The 19,462-nt window shown below is 43.9% G+C and overlaps 1 protein-coding gene across 4 annotated transcripts in view; it reads right to left on the reverse strand.

Annotated features, from left to right (window-relative positions):
- tmem245 (transmembrane protein 245) overlaps positions 1–19,462 on the reverse strand; it is a 241,383-nt gene that overhangs the window by 161,439 nt on the left and 60,482 nt on the right. For all 4 annotated transcript variants that reach the window (XM_038797672.1, XM_038797671.1, XM_038797670.1 and 1 more), the window contains 3 exons: positions 9,233–9,337; positions 8,534–8,616; positions 403–493 (listed from right to left, as the gene is read on the reverse strand). In XM_038797672.1, the coding sequence (XP_038653600.1) occupies positions 403–493; positions 8,534–8,616; positions 9,233–9,337 (279 nt within the window). The remainder of the gene's footprint in view (positions 1–402; positions 494–8,533; positions 8,617–9,232; positions 9,338–19,462) is intronic.

Genomic DNA, 19,462 nt, shown 5'->3' on the forward strand with positions numbered 1-19,462 from the left:
ACCTGGGTTCACGGCGCCGTGAGGCAGCAGTGCTAACCATTATGCTACCGTGCCGCCCTTCACAAGGGACGCTTTACTCATCTTTTCTTCTATTTCTCTTTGTTGGTACAATTGGGAAAAGTGGAAAACAAAGGGTTCGGAAAAAAAAGACACAGAGAAAGTAAAAATTGATCTGAAATCAGTTGAGCAAGTCCATGGGATTATTAGAAGATAATAGCCACATTCTACTCCTCACCAGGAGAAACATAGTTGCCATTCTTTTTTTTTAACTGTTCATGAGCGCCTTCTATGCCAACTGCCCAAAATCAAATGTCCAAGATAAGAATTGAGAATACTGTTCTATGCCACGGTATATTAACGGAAATAATATCAGATATTAAATGTTAAAATTCTAGCCTTTACCTTGTGGGTTATCCACTCTCTTCCATACTGGTACACATTGTTGGCAGCAGAATTTAATGCCTTCTGGATGACCTGGGCCTCAGGAAGCCAGCTGAAACATTCAAAGGCAGCAAAAAGTGATTTGAAAATTGGAGAAGAGAAGATAAACACATGATGAAAGTAAACCACTCACCAATTTTGTACCCTAAATATTATACATCAGAGTGGAGTAGTAAAATAGCATTAAGAGTTAACATTTAGAACATGTGGGTGAATGTTTTGGTTTGGTGGAAGGATGGGATCGTTGTTATTGATATGGGGATTGACATTGTTACTGATTATTGTTTATTGTTGATGAGATTGGGGAGAAAATGCGAAAAAGGAGAATAAAGAAATATTTTTTTTTTTTTTTAAAGAGTTAACATTTCTAATAATCATAATTTAAACTGCTTTATGGCTTCCTTTGGCACTGCAATAATCCTATGAAATTACTTTTAAAATATCTTACCACTAGTTGGCTCGTATTTCTTACTTTAGTTCTAGTAGCACCCAAAAGATCCACTATGCCCTCAAAAAACCAACGGTCTATCTCATCTATTATCCATTCCCTTCTTCCTAGACAAATTGTTTGAAGATGTACACAAAAAGAACAAGGAAACAGGCTATTTAGCCCAAATAGTCAATGTTGGTGCAGATCTTTCATACAAGCAAATAGTCCTCATGGCAGTGACCCACCCTGTTCCCATATCCAACAGCCCCTTTTCCTTCATCCAAATATTCAATTAATATCAAATGTTGATAAATTTCCTGCCTCAACCACAAATTAATTCTACAGCCTCATAATTCTGTGAGGAAGATTCTCCTACTTTGTTAATTTGTCTCTATGGATCCTCATCTTGATCCCTGAACTACTGAAACACAGAGTTTCTATTAATACTATCCATTCATACTGTTTAATTTTGTATTATATTATTCTGCATCTTTCCAACAAAAACATTTTTCATGTCTTTCATCCTATTTGCAGTTCTCAATGAACATATCTTAATGAATCAGAGTTGTTCCCTCACTGAAGATTTAGGGCGGGGCCCGTGCTGTATTTTCTGGCATCGGAAGCGGTTCGCCATAGGCCACCAGGGGATCTTCCCGCCCCACGAATATCTACATCTTTTATGACATGTCCATCCTGCCATTGGGAAACATGCCGCGGGGTAGGTGGGGGTGGGGGTGTCACCTTCAGCGGGACTGCAAGATTTCACCAATGGGATGGGCAGGAAGCTACAGCCCGATTCATAAACGAGAGGGACATGTTGATTGGTGGTGCCTCAGAGGGATATCATAGAATTTACAGTGCAGAAGGAGGCCATTCGGCCCATCGAGTCTGCACCGGCTCTTGGAAAGAGCACCCTACCCAAGGTCAACACCTCCACCTTATCCCCATAACCCAGTAACCCCACCCAACACTAAGGGCAATTTTGAGCACCATGGGCAATTTATCATGGCCAATCCACCTAACCTGCACATCTTTGGACTGTGGGAGGAAACCGGAGGAAACCCACGCACACACAGGGAGGATGTGCAGACTCCACACACTCCACCCAAGCCGGAATCGAACCTGGGACCCTGGAGCTGTGAAGCAATTGTGCTATCCACAAGGCTAAGAGGGAGGAAGTGATAGGTGTGTTAGAAAGCATTTACGGCAGACAAATCCCCAAGGCTAAATGGCATCTATCCCAGATTACTGAGGGAGACAAGAGATGAAATCACTGGGCCTCTGACAGAAAACTGTGTGTCCTCATTGGCCACATGTGAGATCCCAGAGGATTGGTGGATAGACAATGTTGTACCATTATTTAAGAAGGGTTGTAAGGATAATCTGGGTAATTATAGGCCAGTGAGGTTGACAACAGTGATAGTGAAATTGTTGGAAAAGATTCTCAGAGACGGGGGGGTGGGGGGGGGGATTCTCTGAGCCTTCACGTCGGCTTGCTGTGTGGATCCGCCATGTTGTGCAGGGCCACCGCCGCGCACACCCACGGCCGGAAGTGCAGGGCCCCGTATCGGCAGCCGGAGCTGCGTGGACTACTCCAGAGCCCTGCAAGCCCGCTTCAAAACGGAGATTCACTCATCCAATATTCGGCAGATGTTGAATATTTTTCTCTCCCTTTCTACTTTGCCTGAGCCAAAGGTGATTGTGTCGTTGGACACCCGGGGAGGGGAGCCAACTTGGAGGTGCTGCCTTTTTGCCTTGCCAGATCTAGCTTCTGTATCTGGGGAACCGGGTGGCCTACAATTGGGCCCAGCTCCATTTGTCCAATTTGCAAAAGTGGGAGAACCTTCCCCTGTCCTTGGCAGACACAATCCAGTCTCTTAAAGTGAATTTTCTCCCAAGGTTTTTTTTTCAATGTCTTCCTGTTTTTCTCTCTAAATTTTTTTTGGTAAGGTTAATAGATTGCTATCATCCTGTATATGAGCGGGCAGGGTCCCAAGGATCCACTGGATAGTTCTTCAAAGGGATAGACAGTCAGGGGCCGAGCAGTACCGAATCTGCTTTTTTATTACTGGACGGTCGATATGGAGAAGATGCTGGGGTGGTGCATTGATCCAGATTCCATATGGCGACGAATGGAGGCAGAGTAGAGTAGGGGATCAAGTTTTGGGGCTTGGTGTCGGCTCGCTTCCGTTTACTCCGGCACGGTACTCTTTGAACCCGGTGGTTGGTTCCACTCTTAGGACAAGACATTTCAGGCAGCAATTTTTTGGATCCATATTGAGGTTGGCCCCTATTTGTGCTGATCATTTATTTGAGTCATCGAGACTGGACACCAAGTTTATGGTGGTGGGGGGGGTGCCAACCACACAAAATGTCCCAAACTGCTAAGCTTTTGGGTCTCCTTCTTCAGCACGTCAGCGATTCTGAAAATTGAACTGGAGCTCTGTCCTTTAGTGGCCATTTTCAGGGTGTCGGTCTCACTGGAGCTGCAAAGCGGGTGAATGCACACGCCCTCGCCTTGTTGATTACCCGGAGGTGAATTCTGCTGGGGTGGAAGTCTTCTACTCCACCCAGTGCCTCGGTATGGTTGGGCGACCTAATGGAAATCGTGTACCTGGAGTAAGTCAAGTACACCTTCAGGGGGTAGGTTGAAGGGTCCTGCCTGAATTGGCAGCCATTCATTGCATACTTTAAGGAATTACTCACCATCAGTTGCTGGAGACGGGAGTTCTTTTGTGGGTGAGGTGCATACGATTTGTTGCATTTTTGTTACGTTGTTCTGTGTTATATCTGCTGTTTGAGATGTTGGCTTTGTTATAAAGTTTATTGTAAATGGAAAATCTTTAATAAAATGTTTTTTATGTATTTTGGAAATGTTTTTTGTAATGCAGCATAACATTGGAAATGATGGTGAACGTTTTACAAATACTGATTTGGTCTGAACTGAAGTAATGTGCTGAATTTTGGGGCACCACATTTCGGAAGGATGCAAAGGAATAGCAGAGAATGCAAAAAGGATTTACAAGAATTATTCCAGACATGAAGAACTTCAGTTCAGGCGAAGTTGCTGTTGTTCTTCTTAGAAAAAAGACGGAGAGGGGATTTAGTTTCAAAATCATGGGCCAGGACTTTCGGCCCCGTCACGACAGGACTCGCCAGAGGAGATTTGGCGGCCCAGCCTAAAGTCCATTGACTTTCGGCAGGACCGGACAATCCCTGCAGTGGGTGGAGCTAGAAAATCCCACCCACGTGGAGCAAGAATATCCAACCCACGAGAGGCATAGACAGAGAAATAGGAGACAAACTGCTCCCATTGGTGGAAAGACTGAGAACAAGAGGACATTGATTTAAAGCAATTAGCAGAAAAACAAAAGAGGCAACAAGAGGAGATACCTTTTTTAGACAGCGAGTGGTTAGGATCTGGAATGCACTGAGAGTGTGGTGAGGCTGATTGAGTTATGACTTTCAATAGAGAATTAGATAATTACCTGTGGGAAAAAGGCAGGGGAGTGGGACTTACGATTTACTCTTACAGGGAGCCATGATAGACACAACAGGCCTCCTCTATGCTGTAGCCATCCATGCTTCTGGTCTTCGATCCAGAGTCCCAGAATCAATTTTTGACGTTTATATTCTATACCTGTGAGAAGGCCAAGGGTGGAATTTTGAGGCTGTCCTCACGCCTGCGGGATCGGTGGCAAGGATGAAAAATTTCGCAGGAATTGGGAAACGCGATTCTTGGCAGATAGATTGTGTTTCAAGTTTTCCCCCACCTCTCACCGGTGACATTGCAAAATTCATGCCAACCTCATTTTAATAAATTTGAATTCATTTAAATGTACTTAGATACCCCGTGCCCTCTCACCTAGCCCCCCCCTCCCCCCCCTCCAAATAATTCTGTCCCCTTTCAGAGTATTGAAACTAGCCAACCTGGCTGGGCAAGGCGTGAGGCAGTCATGGGAACTTCTACAGGAGCGTGGAGGTAAGTATAGCCCCCCAAGGGGTAGAGGAACATGCCCAGGAAGTCCCCTCAGCATTGCCAGCCTGTGCCAGGGCAGACCATAGTGGGAGATCCATGAGATGCTTTGTTTTGAGGTTGTGGGCGAGAAGAGCAGAGGTGGGAGTGGGGAGAGAAGAGCCGGCAATGAATGACAAGGGGTGGTGTTCCCAGCTCGGAGTCCGTGCACCATATGAGTGACAGTGTAAACCAAGCCCAGTCACTTTGCTTTGACAAAGAGGCTCAAGATTCTGTGAGAAAACAGGCTCTGGAACCACAGAGTTAAGTTTTGAGGCATCTTTAATGTTGTGCAAATCTATACCTATCAAACACTTTGGGTGCAATCGAATGGCCTTTTCAAGCCTGACTCGAAGACGCGATGAGGCCGTTAAATCTCGCGAGACATCATGATCTGGATCACGCCCTCGCTGAGCAAGATCCAGATTAACATATTTAAGTGAGCCATTAGGCTTATTTTAAATATGTCAGCGCCTGATTCTTCTGAGGTATAGAAACGAACGCCCGCACCTGGAAGACCGCACCATGGCGCTGTTTAGCATTGGGCCACAGAAACATGGACCAGACGTAATGGCACCTGAGGGGAGGGGTGACTCCCAGGCCAACAGAGGCCTGTGGGTGGTCGGGCTCTGGGCAGTATGGTACCATGGCACTCCCACTGGCATCCGGACACCTGGGCACTACCAGGGTGCCTGGTTGGCAGATTGCCCTTTTCAGGGATCAGGCCTGCGGTGTCCTGCCCTTAACGTGGGGTGAGGGGGCCTCAAGGACCACTTAAGGAGGTGGGTGGGTGGGCAAATGATTGGGATGGCATTTAAAAATGGCGCCCCGATCACTTTTTGCACTAATGAAGTGAAGTAAATGCGGCCTCAGTGGGGCATTCCTGACCGAGACCAGAACAATCAACAGAGTCCCATTTGATAGCAGGGTCCCCAGCCCAAAACAGGACTCTGCTTTTTGTGCGTTAAATCACGCCCTCTGTCTTTGCATAGCATAGAGCTTACTTTTGTTCAGAATATAATCAATGCTGTGATTTTAATTACAGGGAAAAGAGGGATGCATGGAACTAAGTGTACTGCTCTTGCAGAGAGCCAGCATCGACACAATTGGCCGAATGGCCTCCTTCTGTGCCGCAACATTCTATGATTCACTTTACCAAAATGTATTCCATCTACCAATTTTCAGCCCATCTCCATCGTTTCATGTACCACCTTTCTTTGCAGACCAAAAGTAATTAGCTATACTTCCCATCTGGGCCTCACGGTAGCATGGTGGTTAGCATCAATGCTTCACAGCTCCAGGGTCCCAGGTTCGATTCCCGGCTGGGTCACTGTCTGTGTGGAGTCTGCACGTCCTCCCCGTGTGTGCGTGGGTTTCCTCCGGGTGCTCCGGTTTCCTCCCACAGTCCAAAGATGTGCGGGTTAGGTGGATTGGCCATGCTAAATTGCCCGTAGTGTAAGGTTAATGGGGGGATTGTTGGGTTACGGGTATACGGGTTAGGTGGGTTTAAGTAGGGTGATCATTGCTCGGCACAACATCGAGGGCCGAAGGGCCTGTTCTGTGCTGTACTGTTCTATCTTAGCATAATATGCAAAATTTGCCAATCATTTTAGGGCAATGACAAAATTGAGCCCAAGTGTCCTATGAGACACCGCTAAATATTTTCAATTACACTGAAGAGCTGCCCTCACATTTTACTTCCTTTTAACAGATTTTGCATCCAGTTACCATCTTGTCCCCATCTCAAAACTCCTTAATCTATTAGCAACTTGTTAAAAGCTTTCTCAAAGTTCATGGGAACTAGAATCGTACAGCACAAAAAGAAGCCTTTTATCCATTACGTTGGCTTTCTGAGAGCCAATTAGTTTCATTCCCCAACTCTTTCTCCCTATTGTCCTGCAATGTTTTCCAATGTAGAGATTCAATTTCCTTTTGAAAGTTATTAACCAACCTTTCAAGCAACGCATTCCAGATCCTGATAAATCAAGGAGTAAATCCTTCCCCTGGCTTTAATGTTAATTATTTAAAATCTACCCGCTCTGGTTAGAGTCTTCATCATAGAAGTGTATAGCACAGGAAAAGCCCTTCGCCCCATTGTGTCTGCATCGGTTAAAAACAACTACCCATAATGGTATCCTAATCCTATTTTCCAGCAATTGGCCCAATAAGCCTTGTATGTCTTGGCATCGCAAGTGGACATCTAAATACTTCTTAAATGTTACGAGGATCTCTGTCTGCACCATCTATTCAGACAGAGAGTTCCAGACTCCCACAACCCTCTGGGTGAAAATGCTTTTCCTCACATCCCCTCCAGATCTTCTGCCTCTTGCCTTAAACCTATGATAAGGGTCACTTACCCATCTGCCACTGGAAATGATTTCTCCATCACTACTCAAACCCCCTCCTCCCCCATTAATTTTAAACACCTCTATTAAATATCCCATTAACTTTTTCTGCTCAATGAGAACAATTTTATCTTCTCTAGTCTCTGCACGTCACCAAAACCTCTCATGCCTGGGACCATTCTAGTAATCTCTTCTGCATCCTCTAAAGTGTGCTGTCTAGAACTGGACACAATACTCTGTGGTCTGTCTGGTGATCTATAAATATTTTAATATAATTTTGTACTTTTGTACACTACTCTTCCATGGATCAAGCCAAGAATCCCATTTTCAATTTTTAAATGGTCTTGGTTTATGCACCTACTTCAAAATTGTACTATTATATGGACTTTCATCACTTTTCCATCTACAATTCAGCACTACACCTTCTGCTCACCTCTGCCTACCATGTCCATTACCCCATCAACAAATCTGATAAGATGTATCAACTGTAATCATTCTTTTCAAATTCCACACCTGCTACTTATAACTACTTTCTCCTTTTGCCGAACAAGTGGTAATTTTATCCTTTATTAGTGACACCAGAATTTTCCATCACAGACAATAAAGTAACTGACCTGTAATTACACAGATTAACTATCTCCATTATGTTGGCCACTCACCAATGATATTCCAACAGTTGCTTCCAAACTTGTGACCTCCACTATTGAGAAAAAAAGGGGTGAAGATGCATACACTAGCTGCTGGTTCCCTTCCAAGCTGCATATCACCCTGACTTAGAACTATATTGACTATATTGCTATTCCTTCACGGTCACTGGGTTAAAATCCTGAAACTCCCCCACTAACTTAAAGTACAACTACAAACGAACTGCAGCAGATCAAGGCAACTCAGCACCATTTTCTCCAGGTTAATTAAGCATGGGTCATAAATGCCGTCCTTGCCAGTGACACACACTCCCCAAATATCCCCCCCCCCCCCGACACACACTCCCCAAATATCCCCCCCCCGACACACACTCCCCAAATATCCCCCCCCCCCCCCCCCCCCAATACATCCATCCTTAGCAGAATTTCTAGGCATATGACAATTTCTTCCCTCACTGTCTCAGGATCCCAGGTAGTCAGATCACTTTGCCTTCCTTTAATTCAATTAACTTATCTAACATTTTCCTTTTAGCCAAAATGATAAAGCAGAAGTGCAACTATTTGTAGGACTGAGCAGATACAATGGGAAGAGAGGACAATTAAGAATATAGAAAAACTCAAAAAAGTATACTAATATATTTTTAGGATTGCAGCTTACTTTGCCCATTCAGGATGGTTAGCAACAGTCTCATTAATCAGGCTGCTTGTGACTTTGATCATGTGGACACTTTCCTCATGAACCTGAAGAAATATAGCACTCATCAGAACCACACAAGAGTATGCAGAAAGAAAACTTTTCTCAAGACTTTGAAACATGAAGTCATTTCATGTCAGAATTTCTATTCATATTTAGCATGGTTTTATGCAGCAAAGTGCCCAAACAGCATTTTTGCAATTATTTTGGATGAAGACATTAACACTCCATTGAAAGAGATGACAGCCAGAATTTATTGCCCTTTCTAATTGCCCTGCAAGCCACTGAGGTCAAGGCAATTAGGGATGGGCAATAAATGCTGGGCTAGTCAGGTGCACCAACATCCCATAAATGAATTTTGTAAATAAATAAATAATTCTGCTTCCCACCTCCCCAAGCATTTCCACAACCCACACTAATGAAGGGGCAGTCAGCATTCAACACAACTTTAATTCAACATTGAAAAACATCCTGAGGTGCTGCAAAGAAACAAAGCAAAATTTGACGCTGAGCAACCACAAGAAAATATTAGGATAGTTGGTTGGTCAAAGAGGTATGTTTTCAGGATCATCTTAAGCAAAAATGGAAATGAAAAGAACATACAGAATCCCCATTAATCAGAGAATATGCAGCTTCCCCTATTATTATTCTGCAAAACTGTACCTTTGCAGTAAGGAGCAGAGCCAGAAGTAACGTCCCCATAACCAACAAAAAGATGATAAAAATGCTGATCAATTTATCCAATGATTTCTCCAGACAAAAAATAATCTGCAGAATATAAGAAAAACAGATTTAATGGATAGTAAATGTACCACTTCAGTGATGTAATGAATACTTTCATAAAAACATGCAGAAACTTGTGCTATGGATTTGTTAATTATTTACAAGAACACTTATTGTAAATATTTCAATCAAAAACTAATTACGATCAACTTTTCCCTTCTAACTCTGACAGGTGCATACCAAAATCAGAGTGAGTGCAGATTCTTGATTACCCTAGAGCTACTTTTTTTAGTCCTCTGGCATTTATTGTAATGAAGTTTGACTGCAATCTTAATCTTGTAATGAAAGAATTGGCAAAAGCAAAATCAAAATTTTTTTCAATGAATATTTCTGTACGTATTATGAGTGGCATGGACAGAGTGGATAGTCAGACACTTTTTCCCAGGCTGGAAAAGTCAATTACTAGGGGACATTGATTTATGGTGCGAGGAAGGAAGTTTAGAGGAGATGTGCAAGACAAATTTTTACACAGAAGGTGGCGGGTGCCTGGAACGTGTTGTCACAGGAAGTGTGGAAGCAGATTCGATGGTGACGTTTAAGAGGCATCATCACGAATACATGAATAGGTTGGGAATAGAGGGATGCGGACCTCAGAAGTGCAGAAGGTTTTAGTTTAGTCAGACATCATGATAGGCACAGGCTTGGAGGGCCAAAGGGCCTGTCCCTGTGTTGAGGGCTTATGCTCTTTCTCTAGTATAATTGTAAATTCAAATCGCACTTTATTTCACGACAGAAGGAATTTATAATTTTATGCATTCAATTTATTTTTTTATACTCCCAGAAGAGGTATATAGTTGAAAGTTGAATACAGTTCACAACTCTCTGCAGGCTACTCCAACCACCTGCCTCAATTTATCTATTCCCCACAAATATCAACTATAAATTTCAGTAATGTATTAGGTTCGACTCACAAAATGTTCAAATTCAAAATTAGGCTTTTTGATATCCAGAAGTACAATTAGAGAATCAGCACATTAGATTTGATGAAGGCTCAGCATCTGAAATGACAATTCCCATTTTCTCAAACTGATATACTGACGGAGCATGTCCATCATTTTGTTATTGTTATTTTTAGCACAGTGTCCACCATGGGCTCCTTGATACAAAATAAATTTGACAGCTATGCATTTTTTTAGCGTGTGCAGTAATCACCAATCCAGGCAATAGCTTCCACAGTGACTAAATGGAGCTCTCTGAGCACGCCGCTGAATTTGGTCGACAAGCAGTCTTCAATGATGCGAGTCATTAATTTGTTAATTATTTACAAGAACACGTATTGTTTCAATCAAAATCCATTATGATCAGCTTTTCCCTCCTAGCTCTGACAGATGCACACTAAAATCAGACTAAGGTTATACTTGGTTATACTAGAACTATTTTGTTGGTCCTTTGGCATTCGCTGTCATGAGGTTTGGCAGTAATCTTAATCTTGTGATGACCGCAGGTGCATACCAGGTTTCCTGCCAAGGCCCCACTTGGAATCATAGAATCCTACAATGCAGGAGGTCAGTCAGCCCATCGACTCTGCATCGACCCTCTGAAGGTCTACCTAGTCCCACTCCCTGTCCTATCCCTCTAACCCCACTTACCCTGCATATTTTTGTGCACTAAGGGGCGATTTAGCATGGCCAATCCACCTTGACTGTAAGCGGAAACCAGAGCACCCGGAAGAAATTCACGCAGGCACTGGGAAAAAGTGAAAACTCGACAGTCACCAAAGGCTGAAATTGAACCCGGGCCCCTAGCGCTGTGAGGCAGCGGTGCTAATCACTGCGCCGTCCTTGTGTATCTGCCTTGGCCAGTACAGAAACAGTTGAGTTATGGGGATAGGGTGGAGGTGTGGACCTTGGGTAGGGTGCTCTTTCCAAGAGCCAGTGCAGACTCGATGGGCCGAATGGCCTGCTTCTGCACTGTAAATTCTATGGTTCTATGAAATGGGAGTGTTTCAAACAATTACAACACTGATATAGGACTGAACTTGGATCAACCAGTGGTCCCAGCAGATTTTGTCTTAAATATGAAGTAGCTAATGTTGCACACTTTTAATTGATGATCAGTTACTTCTAGTAACATAGTAAGAAGTCTTACAACACCAGGTTAAAGTCCAACAGGTTTGTTTCAAACACGAGCTTTCGGAGCACGGCTCCTTCTTCGTGCTCCGAAAGCTCGTGTTTGAAACAAACCTGTTGGACTTTAACCTGGTGTTGTAAGACTTCTTACTGTGCTCACCCCAGTCCAACGCCGGCATCTCCACATCATGGCTTCTAGTAACATAGCACTTTGTATGCAAATTCATATGTTGAATTGAATCAGTGTTCATTCCAGTCACTCTTTGAAGCATATGTCTGCTGACTTAAACAAGCGAACAGATATCGTATTGGAATTTGAAGATAGGTGGGAATTCGAAGCTGGGTGGGGAGGAGGCGCTTTTCATCCTGGTAAGTAACTGGTAAGTAATTTTCCTTTTCATTTATGATTTTTTTTGTGTTTTGTTTTGTTTTTTAGCATTGTAGTTCTATAAGTTAACCATAGGTTTAAGACATGGCAGGAGAGCCCAGACCCGTGTCATGCTCCTCGTGTGTGATGTGTGAGCTCAGGTTCACAGCCACTGACCCTGGCTCCTTCACGTGCAAGGTGTGTCCAACTGCAGCTCCTGTTAGACCACTTGACGGCTCTGGAGCTGCGGGTGGACTCACTTTGGAGCATCCGCGATGCTGAGGACGTCGTGGACAGCACGTTCGCTGAGTTGGTCGCACGACAGGTGAAAATTACTGAGGGAGATAGAAAATAGGTGACCAAAAGACAGAGCAAGAGTAGGAAGGCAGTGCAGGTGTCCAACTGTGGTCATCTCCCTGCAAAACAGATATGCCATTTTGGATACTGTTGAGGGAGATGGCTTACAAGAGGAAGGAAGCAGCAGTCAGGTTCAGACTGTCACCAATGTCTGGAACCCCTCTAGGACATTGGTTCCAGTCCTGCCCAGGTATATCTCAGGAAATAAGGGAGAGAATCAAACTGAAGGAAAAAGCATACAAAGTGGCAAAAATTAGTGGGACACTAGAGGATTTGGAAATCTTTAGGGGGCAACAGAAAACTACTAAAAAAGCTATAAAGAAGAGTAAGATAGATTATTAGAGTAAACTTGCTCAGAATATAAAAACACGATAGTAAAAGTTTCTGCAAATATATAAAACAAAAACCTTTAGACAATGAGAAGGGAGATTTAATAATTGGAGAGGAGGAAATGGCTGAGGAACTGAACAGGTTTTTTGGGTCGATCTTCACAGTGGAAGACACAAATAACATGCCGGTGACTGGTGGAAGTGAGGCTATGACAGGTAAAGACCTTGAGACGATTGTTATCACTAAGGAAGAAGTGATGAGCAAGCTAATGGGGGTTAACGGTAGACAAGTCTCCTGGTCCTGATGGAATGCATCCCAGAGTGCTAAAAGAGATGGCTAGGGAAATTGCAAATGCACTAGTGATAATTTACCAAAATTCACTAGACTTTGGGGTGGTCCCGGCGGATTGGAAATTAGCAAACGTGACACCACTGTTTACAAAAGGAGGTAGGCAGAAAGCAGGTAATTATAGGCCAGTTAGCTTAACTTCGATTCCGCCTGAACTCCATAACCCTATCTATCTTTACCTTGAATACATTTATTCTTCAAAAAACTATCTTTATCTTGAAAACATTTAATGAAGGAGCTTCAATTGCTTCACTGGGCAGGGAATTCCATAGATTCGCAACCCTTTGGGTGAAGAAGTTCCTCCTAAACTCAGTCTTAAATCTACTTCCCCTTATTTTGAGGCTTTGGCCCCTGGTTCTGCTTTCGTCCGCCAGTGGAAACAACCTGCCCGCACCTATCCTATACATTCCCATCATAATTTTATATGTTTCTATAAGATTCTCCCGCATCCTTCTAAATTCCAACAAGTACAGTCACAGTCTACTCAACCTCTCCTCATAATCCAAACCCTTCAACTCTGGGATTAACCTAGTGAATCTCCTCTGCACACCCTCCAGCGCCAGTATGTCCTTTCTCAAGTAAAGAGACCAAAACTGAACACAATATTCCAGGTGTGGCCTCACCAACACCGCATATAGTTGCAGCATAATCTCCCTCATCTTAAACTCCATCCCTCTAGTAATGAAGGACAAAAACTTATGTTATGCTTCACAATGAGCTATCAATGTAGGCAGCTACACTGACAATGGGTGACTTTTCACCTTCCTCCTCCTTTACATTCTCCTGATTCAAAGATGAATGATGATCTGCTTTTTCCTCCTGGACTTGCAATATGGGCTGCTATACAGCATTGTGCAGGACACGACACATATTTTTCTGAGAACTCTTGTGGTAAGTACTGAAGGGCACCTCCATCTGAAATCCAATAGCTGTATTAGCAGGTTGTTCACAAGTGTCATCAGCCTGTTTGAAAATTGATATGCCTAATCTCTTAATCGCCTGTGTTTAAGTGTGTTTCCTGGAATGCAAAAGCCTGGAATGCTGCAGTACCAATGCATCATGAAACCATCCTGGAGTAGACCTGCATGAACCTCCTCTTGTGTACATCAGTCATGCACTAAAAGGCACATATTCCTGGTGTCTCATAAGGCTGCTAATTAAAACTACCCACTCACCTGCATTAATTGATGCCCTACCAACTTCAGTGAGGTTTCTCACAGGCATCCAAACATGCTTCTGTTAACATATTACGATCCTATCATTGACTGTTAACTTTCCTTTTTTTTTTAAAAAATAGAGGACCCAATTCATTTTTTCCAATTAAGGGGAAATTTAGTGTGGCCAATTCACCTACCCTGCACATCTTTGGGTTGTGGGGGCGGAACCCACGCAAACACGGGGAGAATGTGCAAACTCCACATGGACAGTGACCCAGAGCTGGGATCGAACCTGGGACCTTGGCGCCATGAGGCAACAATGCTAACCACTGCACCACCGTGCTGCCCTGATTGTTAACTTTCAAAAGAAGAAATCCGAATACTCAGCAATTAACTGACAGAACTATGCCACAATATTTCACAACTTTAAACATAAACAAACTTTAAAGTGGAATTAACAAAAGTCTAAATTAACACTATAGTTTATTAAAAAATGATGCTATAAATTCAGTTTTACTTTTTACTCCCCACCATCCCCCAACACCCAAAAGAATTCCCTTATCTTATGCAATCTTGAATGTCATGCATTTTTCCTTGGAAGAACATAGAACATAGAACAGTACAGCACAGAACAGGCCCTTCTGCCCTCAATGTTGTGCCGAGCCATGATCACCCTACTCAAACCCACGTATCCACCCTATACCCGTAACCCAACAACCCCCCCCCCCTTAACCTTACTTTTATTAGGACACTACGGGCAATTTAGCATGGCCAATCCACCTAACCCGCACATCTTTGGACTGTGGGAGGAAACTGGAGCACCCGGAGGAAACCCACGCACACGGGGGAGGATGTGCAGACTCCACACAGACAGTGACCCAGCCGGGAATCGAACCTGGGACCCTGGAGCTGTGAAGCATTTATGCTAACCACCATGCTACCCTGCTGCCCCAAGGTACAAGTTCAAAAGATATAGGAGCAGAATTAGGCCATTTGGCTCATCAAATCTGCTCCGTCATTCAATCATGGCTGATATGTTCCTCATCTGCTACCTACACTGCTGCAGACCAAATCGCAAATCTCTGGAATTTACTGATTTCTCTTCAGTGTTCCAGCTACTCTATAAGGTACAAGATTTCATTGGGGTCCTTCCATTAGCCTATAGCTCAGCAACACTCCAATTTCTTTACATTCCTCACGATTCTGGATTCAACAGCTCCCGTACAGGCCTCTATGGGACTCGCTACGTGCAGTGACTTCAAACATCAGAAAATACCCATGGGGCGAGACGACCACCCCCTCCCTCTGCAAACTCCTCCTTTGCAATCCCTTCCATGATTCCTACCTGCCTCACTGCAGGCCCTGGACTGGCAGTAACAGCGGGTCTGATCCACGGGATGGAGGATGATGACAACCCGCTCTGAGATGAGCTCTGGTGCAGCGCACCATTTGACAACATCGGACTCCTGCCTCACATTGAGTATTGAAACTCAGAGAAATCTAGGTGTAGAGGTCCACAGGTCACTAAAAGGGGCAACACAGGTGGAGAAGGTAGTCAAGAAGGCATACGGCATGCTTGCCTCCATTGGCCGGGGCATTGATTATAGGAATTGGCAAGTCACGTTGCAGCTGTATAGAACCTTAGTTAGGCCACACTGGGAGTGTAGTGTTCAATTCTGGTCGCCACACTACCAGAGGATGTGGAGGCTATAGAGAGGGTGCAGAAGAGATTTACCAGGATGCTGCCTGGTTTGGAGGGCATTAGCTATGAGGAGCGGTTGAATAAACATGGTTGTTCTCACTGGAACGACGGAGGTTGAGGGGCGACCTGATAGAGGTCTACAAAATTATGAGGGGCATAGACAGAGTGGATAGTCAGAGGTTTTTCCCCAGGGTAGAGGGGTCAATTACTAGGGGACATAGGTTTAAGGTGTGAGGGGCAAGGTTTAAAGTAGATGTACGAGGCAAGTTTTTTTTTTACACAGAGGGTAGTGGTTGCCTGGAACTCGCTGCCGGAGGAGGTGGTGGAAGCAGGGACGATAGTGACATTTAAGGGGCATCTTGACAAATACATGAATAGGATGGGAATAGAGGGATACGGACCCAGGAAGTGTAGAAGATTGTAGTTTAGTCGGGCAGCATGGTCGGCGCGGGCGTGGAGGGCCGAAGGGCCTGTTCCTGTGCTGTACTTTTCTTTGTTCTTTGTTGGGTCTGGCTGCTGTTCGGGTGTCCCAGGGAGCGTGGTGCCGCCCTGTTCTGCCTGCTAGTTTCAGATGCTTCAGGGTCGCTGGCACATCACCTCCTCCTCCCTCGGGGTGCCCGATGGCCCTGGGCTACTCTATGGGACGGAGGTGCAAGCGGAGCTAAGAGCCAAGGCTTCCCCGACACCTGATGCTGCCAGTGCTGGAGGCACACACACATCCCGATCAGGGTCTCGATACTAGCGGCAATGGAGCACAGGGAGTGGACCACCTCCCTCGGGACTGAGCCACATCCGCTATGTCTGTGCTACCACCTTCGGGGTCTGTGCCACATAAGCCAGTAACTGTGCCACATCCCTCTGGGTCTATGTCACGTCAGCCAGTGCCCGGGTAATGCCATCAACACCCTCAGCTCTGACTGGGCCACACTCTGGAGCGCCGCTGCAATGTCCAGGTGGCTCTGGTACATGGCTGCCTGTGATAGGGCAGCCCGGTCCAGGGCCTCGGCCTCCGCCCACACATGGAGTGCCCCAGGCCTTGGATATCCTGACCCACGGCCGAAATCTTCACCTCTGAGGATTCCACCACGGACGCCACCCATGCGGTGTTGGCCTGAGTGGCATGCATGGTCAGCACCCCGTCTTGCTCCTGCAGGTTGTTTGACAACACCAACTGCACTCGAGTCGCTGGATGGTTGCCGACAATCTCTCATGTCCCTGGAGTCGGGCTGCCATCCAACCACTCGAGGTTTTCTGCCTCCACCTGCTGTATTGCTACAAGTGTGTGGCACACCACTGTTAGAAGTTATGTACATTTACACACATGAACCTGTTATTTGCAAAGAGGAGCATGTTCAAATCTTGCACCATTTTTACCCTGGAGCCTGGGGAGCCTATAATTCCCTGTTGCTTTCTCCATCTTCCCTCAGCCAGATTCAATTTGCCAACCAATCAGTACCCTTTTCTCCAACAGTATAAATGGTTGTGATTGTTTGCAAGTTGCCATTCTTGCATTTGTCCTGATGACATCAAAATGAAAAGCTTCAGCAACATCTCACTTTTCTGCAATATTCAAGTTCTATACCATCAAATGACTGATAGGTTAATGGTTATATAGTTTATCCATCTTTCCTACCTTGAAAAGAGGTGCTGCACTGCTCACTCCCATGGCAGAATATATATGTGCAAGAATTTTCAAAACTAATGGTTCAGACCTCTGCTGCCCCATGTCTGACTTCTTTCAATACCCCCAAAGTGCATACCATTAAGATCCCCTCCCAATCAATTGTAATGCCATCACGCCTTCCGCTGATCATAACAAAGCAAGGCATTCTCAACCAAACAAAATTGAAATCTCACACTCATCCATCAGTGATGAAAATGCATGGTTAGGCATGCAGCTTGTCAAATAAGGAAATTAGCATCTTGATTAATAGCCCACCGTCCATTCATACTAAGGAACAAGCTTTCTATTTCTCTTACCCTAAAACTGAATTACTTCAGTAAACATCAACAATATACTGCCGGTTTAGCTCAGTTGGCTACACAGCTGATTCATAATGCAGAGTGAGGCCAGCAGCATGGGTTCAATTACCGCACTGGCTAAGGTTATTCATGAAGGCCCCGCCTTCTCAAAATTGCCCCTCTCCTGAGGTGTGGTGATCCTCAGGTTAAATCACCACTAGTCAGCTTTCCCCCTGGAGAAGAAAGCAGCCTATGGTCAACTGGGACTGTGGCGGCTACTTTACAGTCTTCCATTACTATGGACAAAACATTTTGCCTCAGATTATATGCCCATTTATTGCCTATACATGTGCCCTTTCGTGTTGTGTAACTGGTTTTTATTGAGCTTGCAAGTGGCCAGTAGAGAGAGATGACATGGATTTTCCACTACCGCCAAAGGCAGTTCTTGGAACTCAAAAAAACATGACCACAGTTTCTATCAATAATACACTACTAGTAGGAGTAGAAACACAAGAACAGGAGCAGAGCACTCAACCTTTTAATCCTGTTCCACCATTCAACTAGATCTGCATCTCAGCTCTATTTAATTGCCGTTGCGCCATATCCCTACCTAGTACCTTCCATATCCTTAATATATAAACACAATATAACATTGCTAAATTACTTATTATTCATGCAAGAATCCATTCCCCAATATACTTATCAGTAAACTATGTTTTCGGCACTGCTACCAACAATTGCTTCATAAGAAGCATTCATGGTGTTAAAAGGAGGATATTCAGAATATGTTTTTAAAAACTCAAATATAAAATTGTACCCTGTTCAGTATAGATTTATGGTTCTAATTTCCATCATACTTTTCCTAACTACACTTCTCTAACAGACAGTGACACAGATTAATTATTGCATCAGTCTCCACACCTGCTCAAAGATTATTTAACTAATTATGGATTGGGAAAATTCAGACGGTGCTGATTATATACAAAAAGGTACCTCTCCAGCTAGCAAAGGCTGGCTATTTTAATTACTGTCTACTGCAATTCCAGTCTTTTTCAATACAATTGTACATAGTTGTTTTATCTCTTGTTGAAAAGGGGGGGGGGGGGGGGGGGAAGAAATTTTTTGTTCATATGAAAACATATTTAACTCAAGTTGTCCATGTACCTTATGGCTCATTTAATAAGATTGATCTACAGTATTTCATATTGAAGGATTCTCTTCCAATTTTCAAGATTACATCAAGTAGCTTTGTTCATTAAGACTTTTGATGTTTAAATAGAGCATTTGAGATATTTATGCCATTGAGATAGTGATGATAGTCAAGCATAGCCAAATTAGCCAGACAATTTTGCTGCTATCCCACGTCAAAATCAGGTACATCACATAATGGCATGGCAGTATTTGCCATAACACATATAAACAGATCTGCTGACAAGGTGTCTTGAACATACAATAAAATAAGGTGCCTTCCTCACACTCCCCAAAACCCACTCCATGGAATAGATATGGATTTATAATATTTTTTCACAAGCTACTACAAACAACAATTTTCATTGATTCTCAAATAGCACAAGTTTCTTCATGTCCATTCAGTCTCAATATCACATCAACAAACCAAACCAACACTGTTTTGAGCTGCTAGAATGTAAGGAACAAATGTAAACAACTAACAGTCCAAAAAGGTAGTGAAATTTATGCACTTCAACAATGCAAGCAGAAAACAAAATTAAAACTAGCATAAGCTGTAGAAGTTCAAAATTATCAAACCCATTTTGCTTAGCAACACAATTGTTACTCCCTTGCAACTAAATCTCTGAC

This window comes from Scyliorhinus canicula, chromosome 5 (assembly GCF_902713615.1).
Source record: "Scyliorhinus canicula chromosome 5, sScyCan1.1, whole genome shotgun sequence".
Taxonomy (NCBI): domain Eukaryota; kingdom Metazoa; phylum Chordata; class Chondrichthyes; order Carcharhiniformes; family Scyliorhinidae; genus Scyliorhinus; species Scyliorhinus canicula.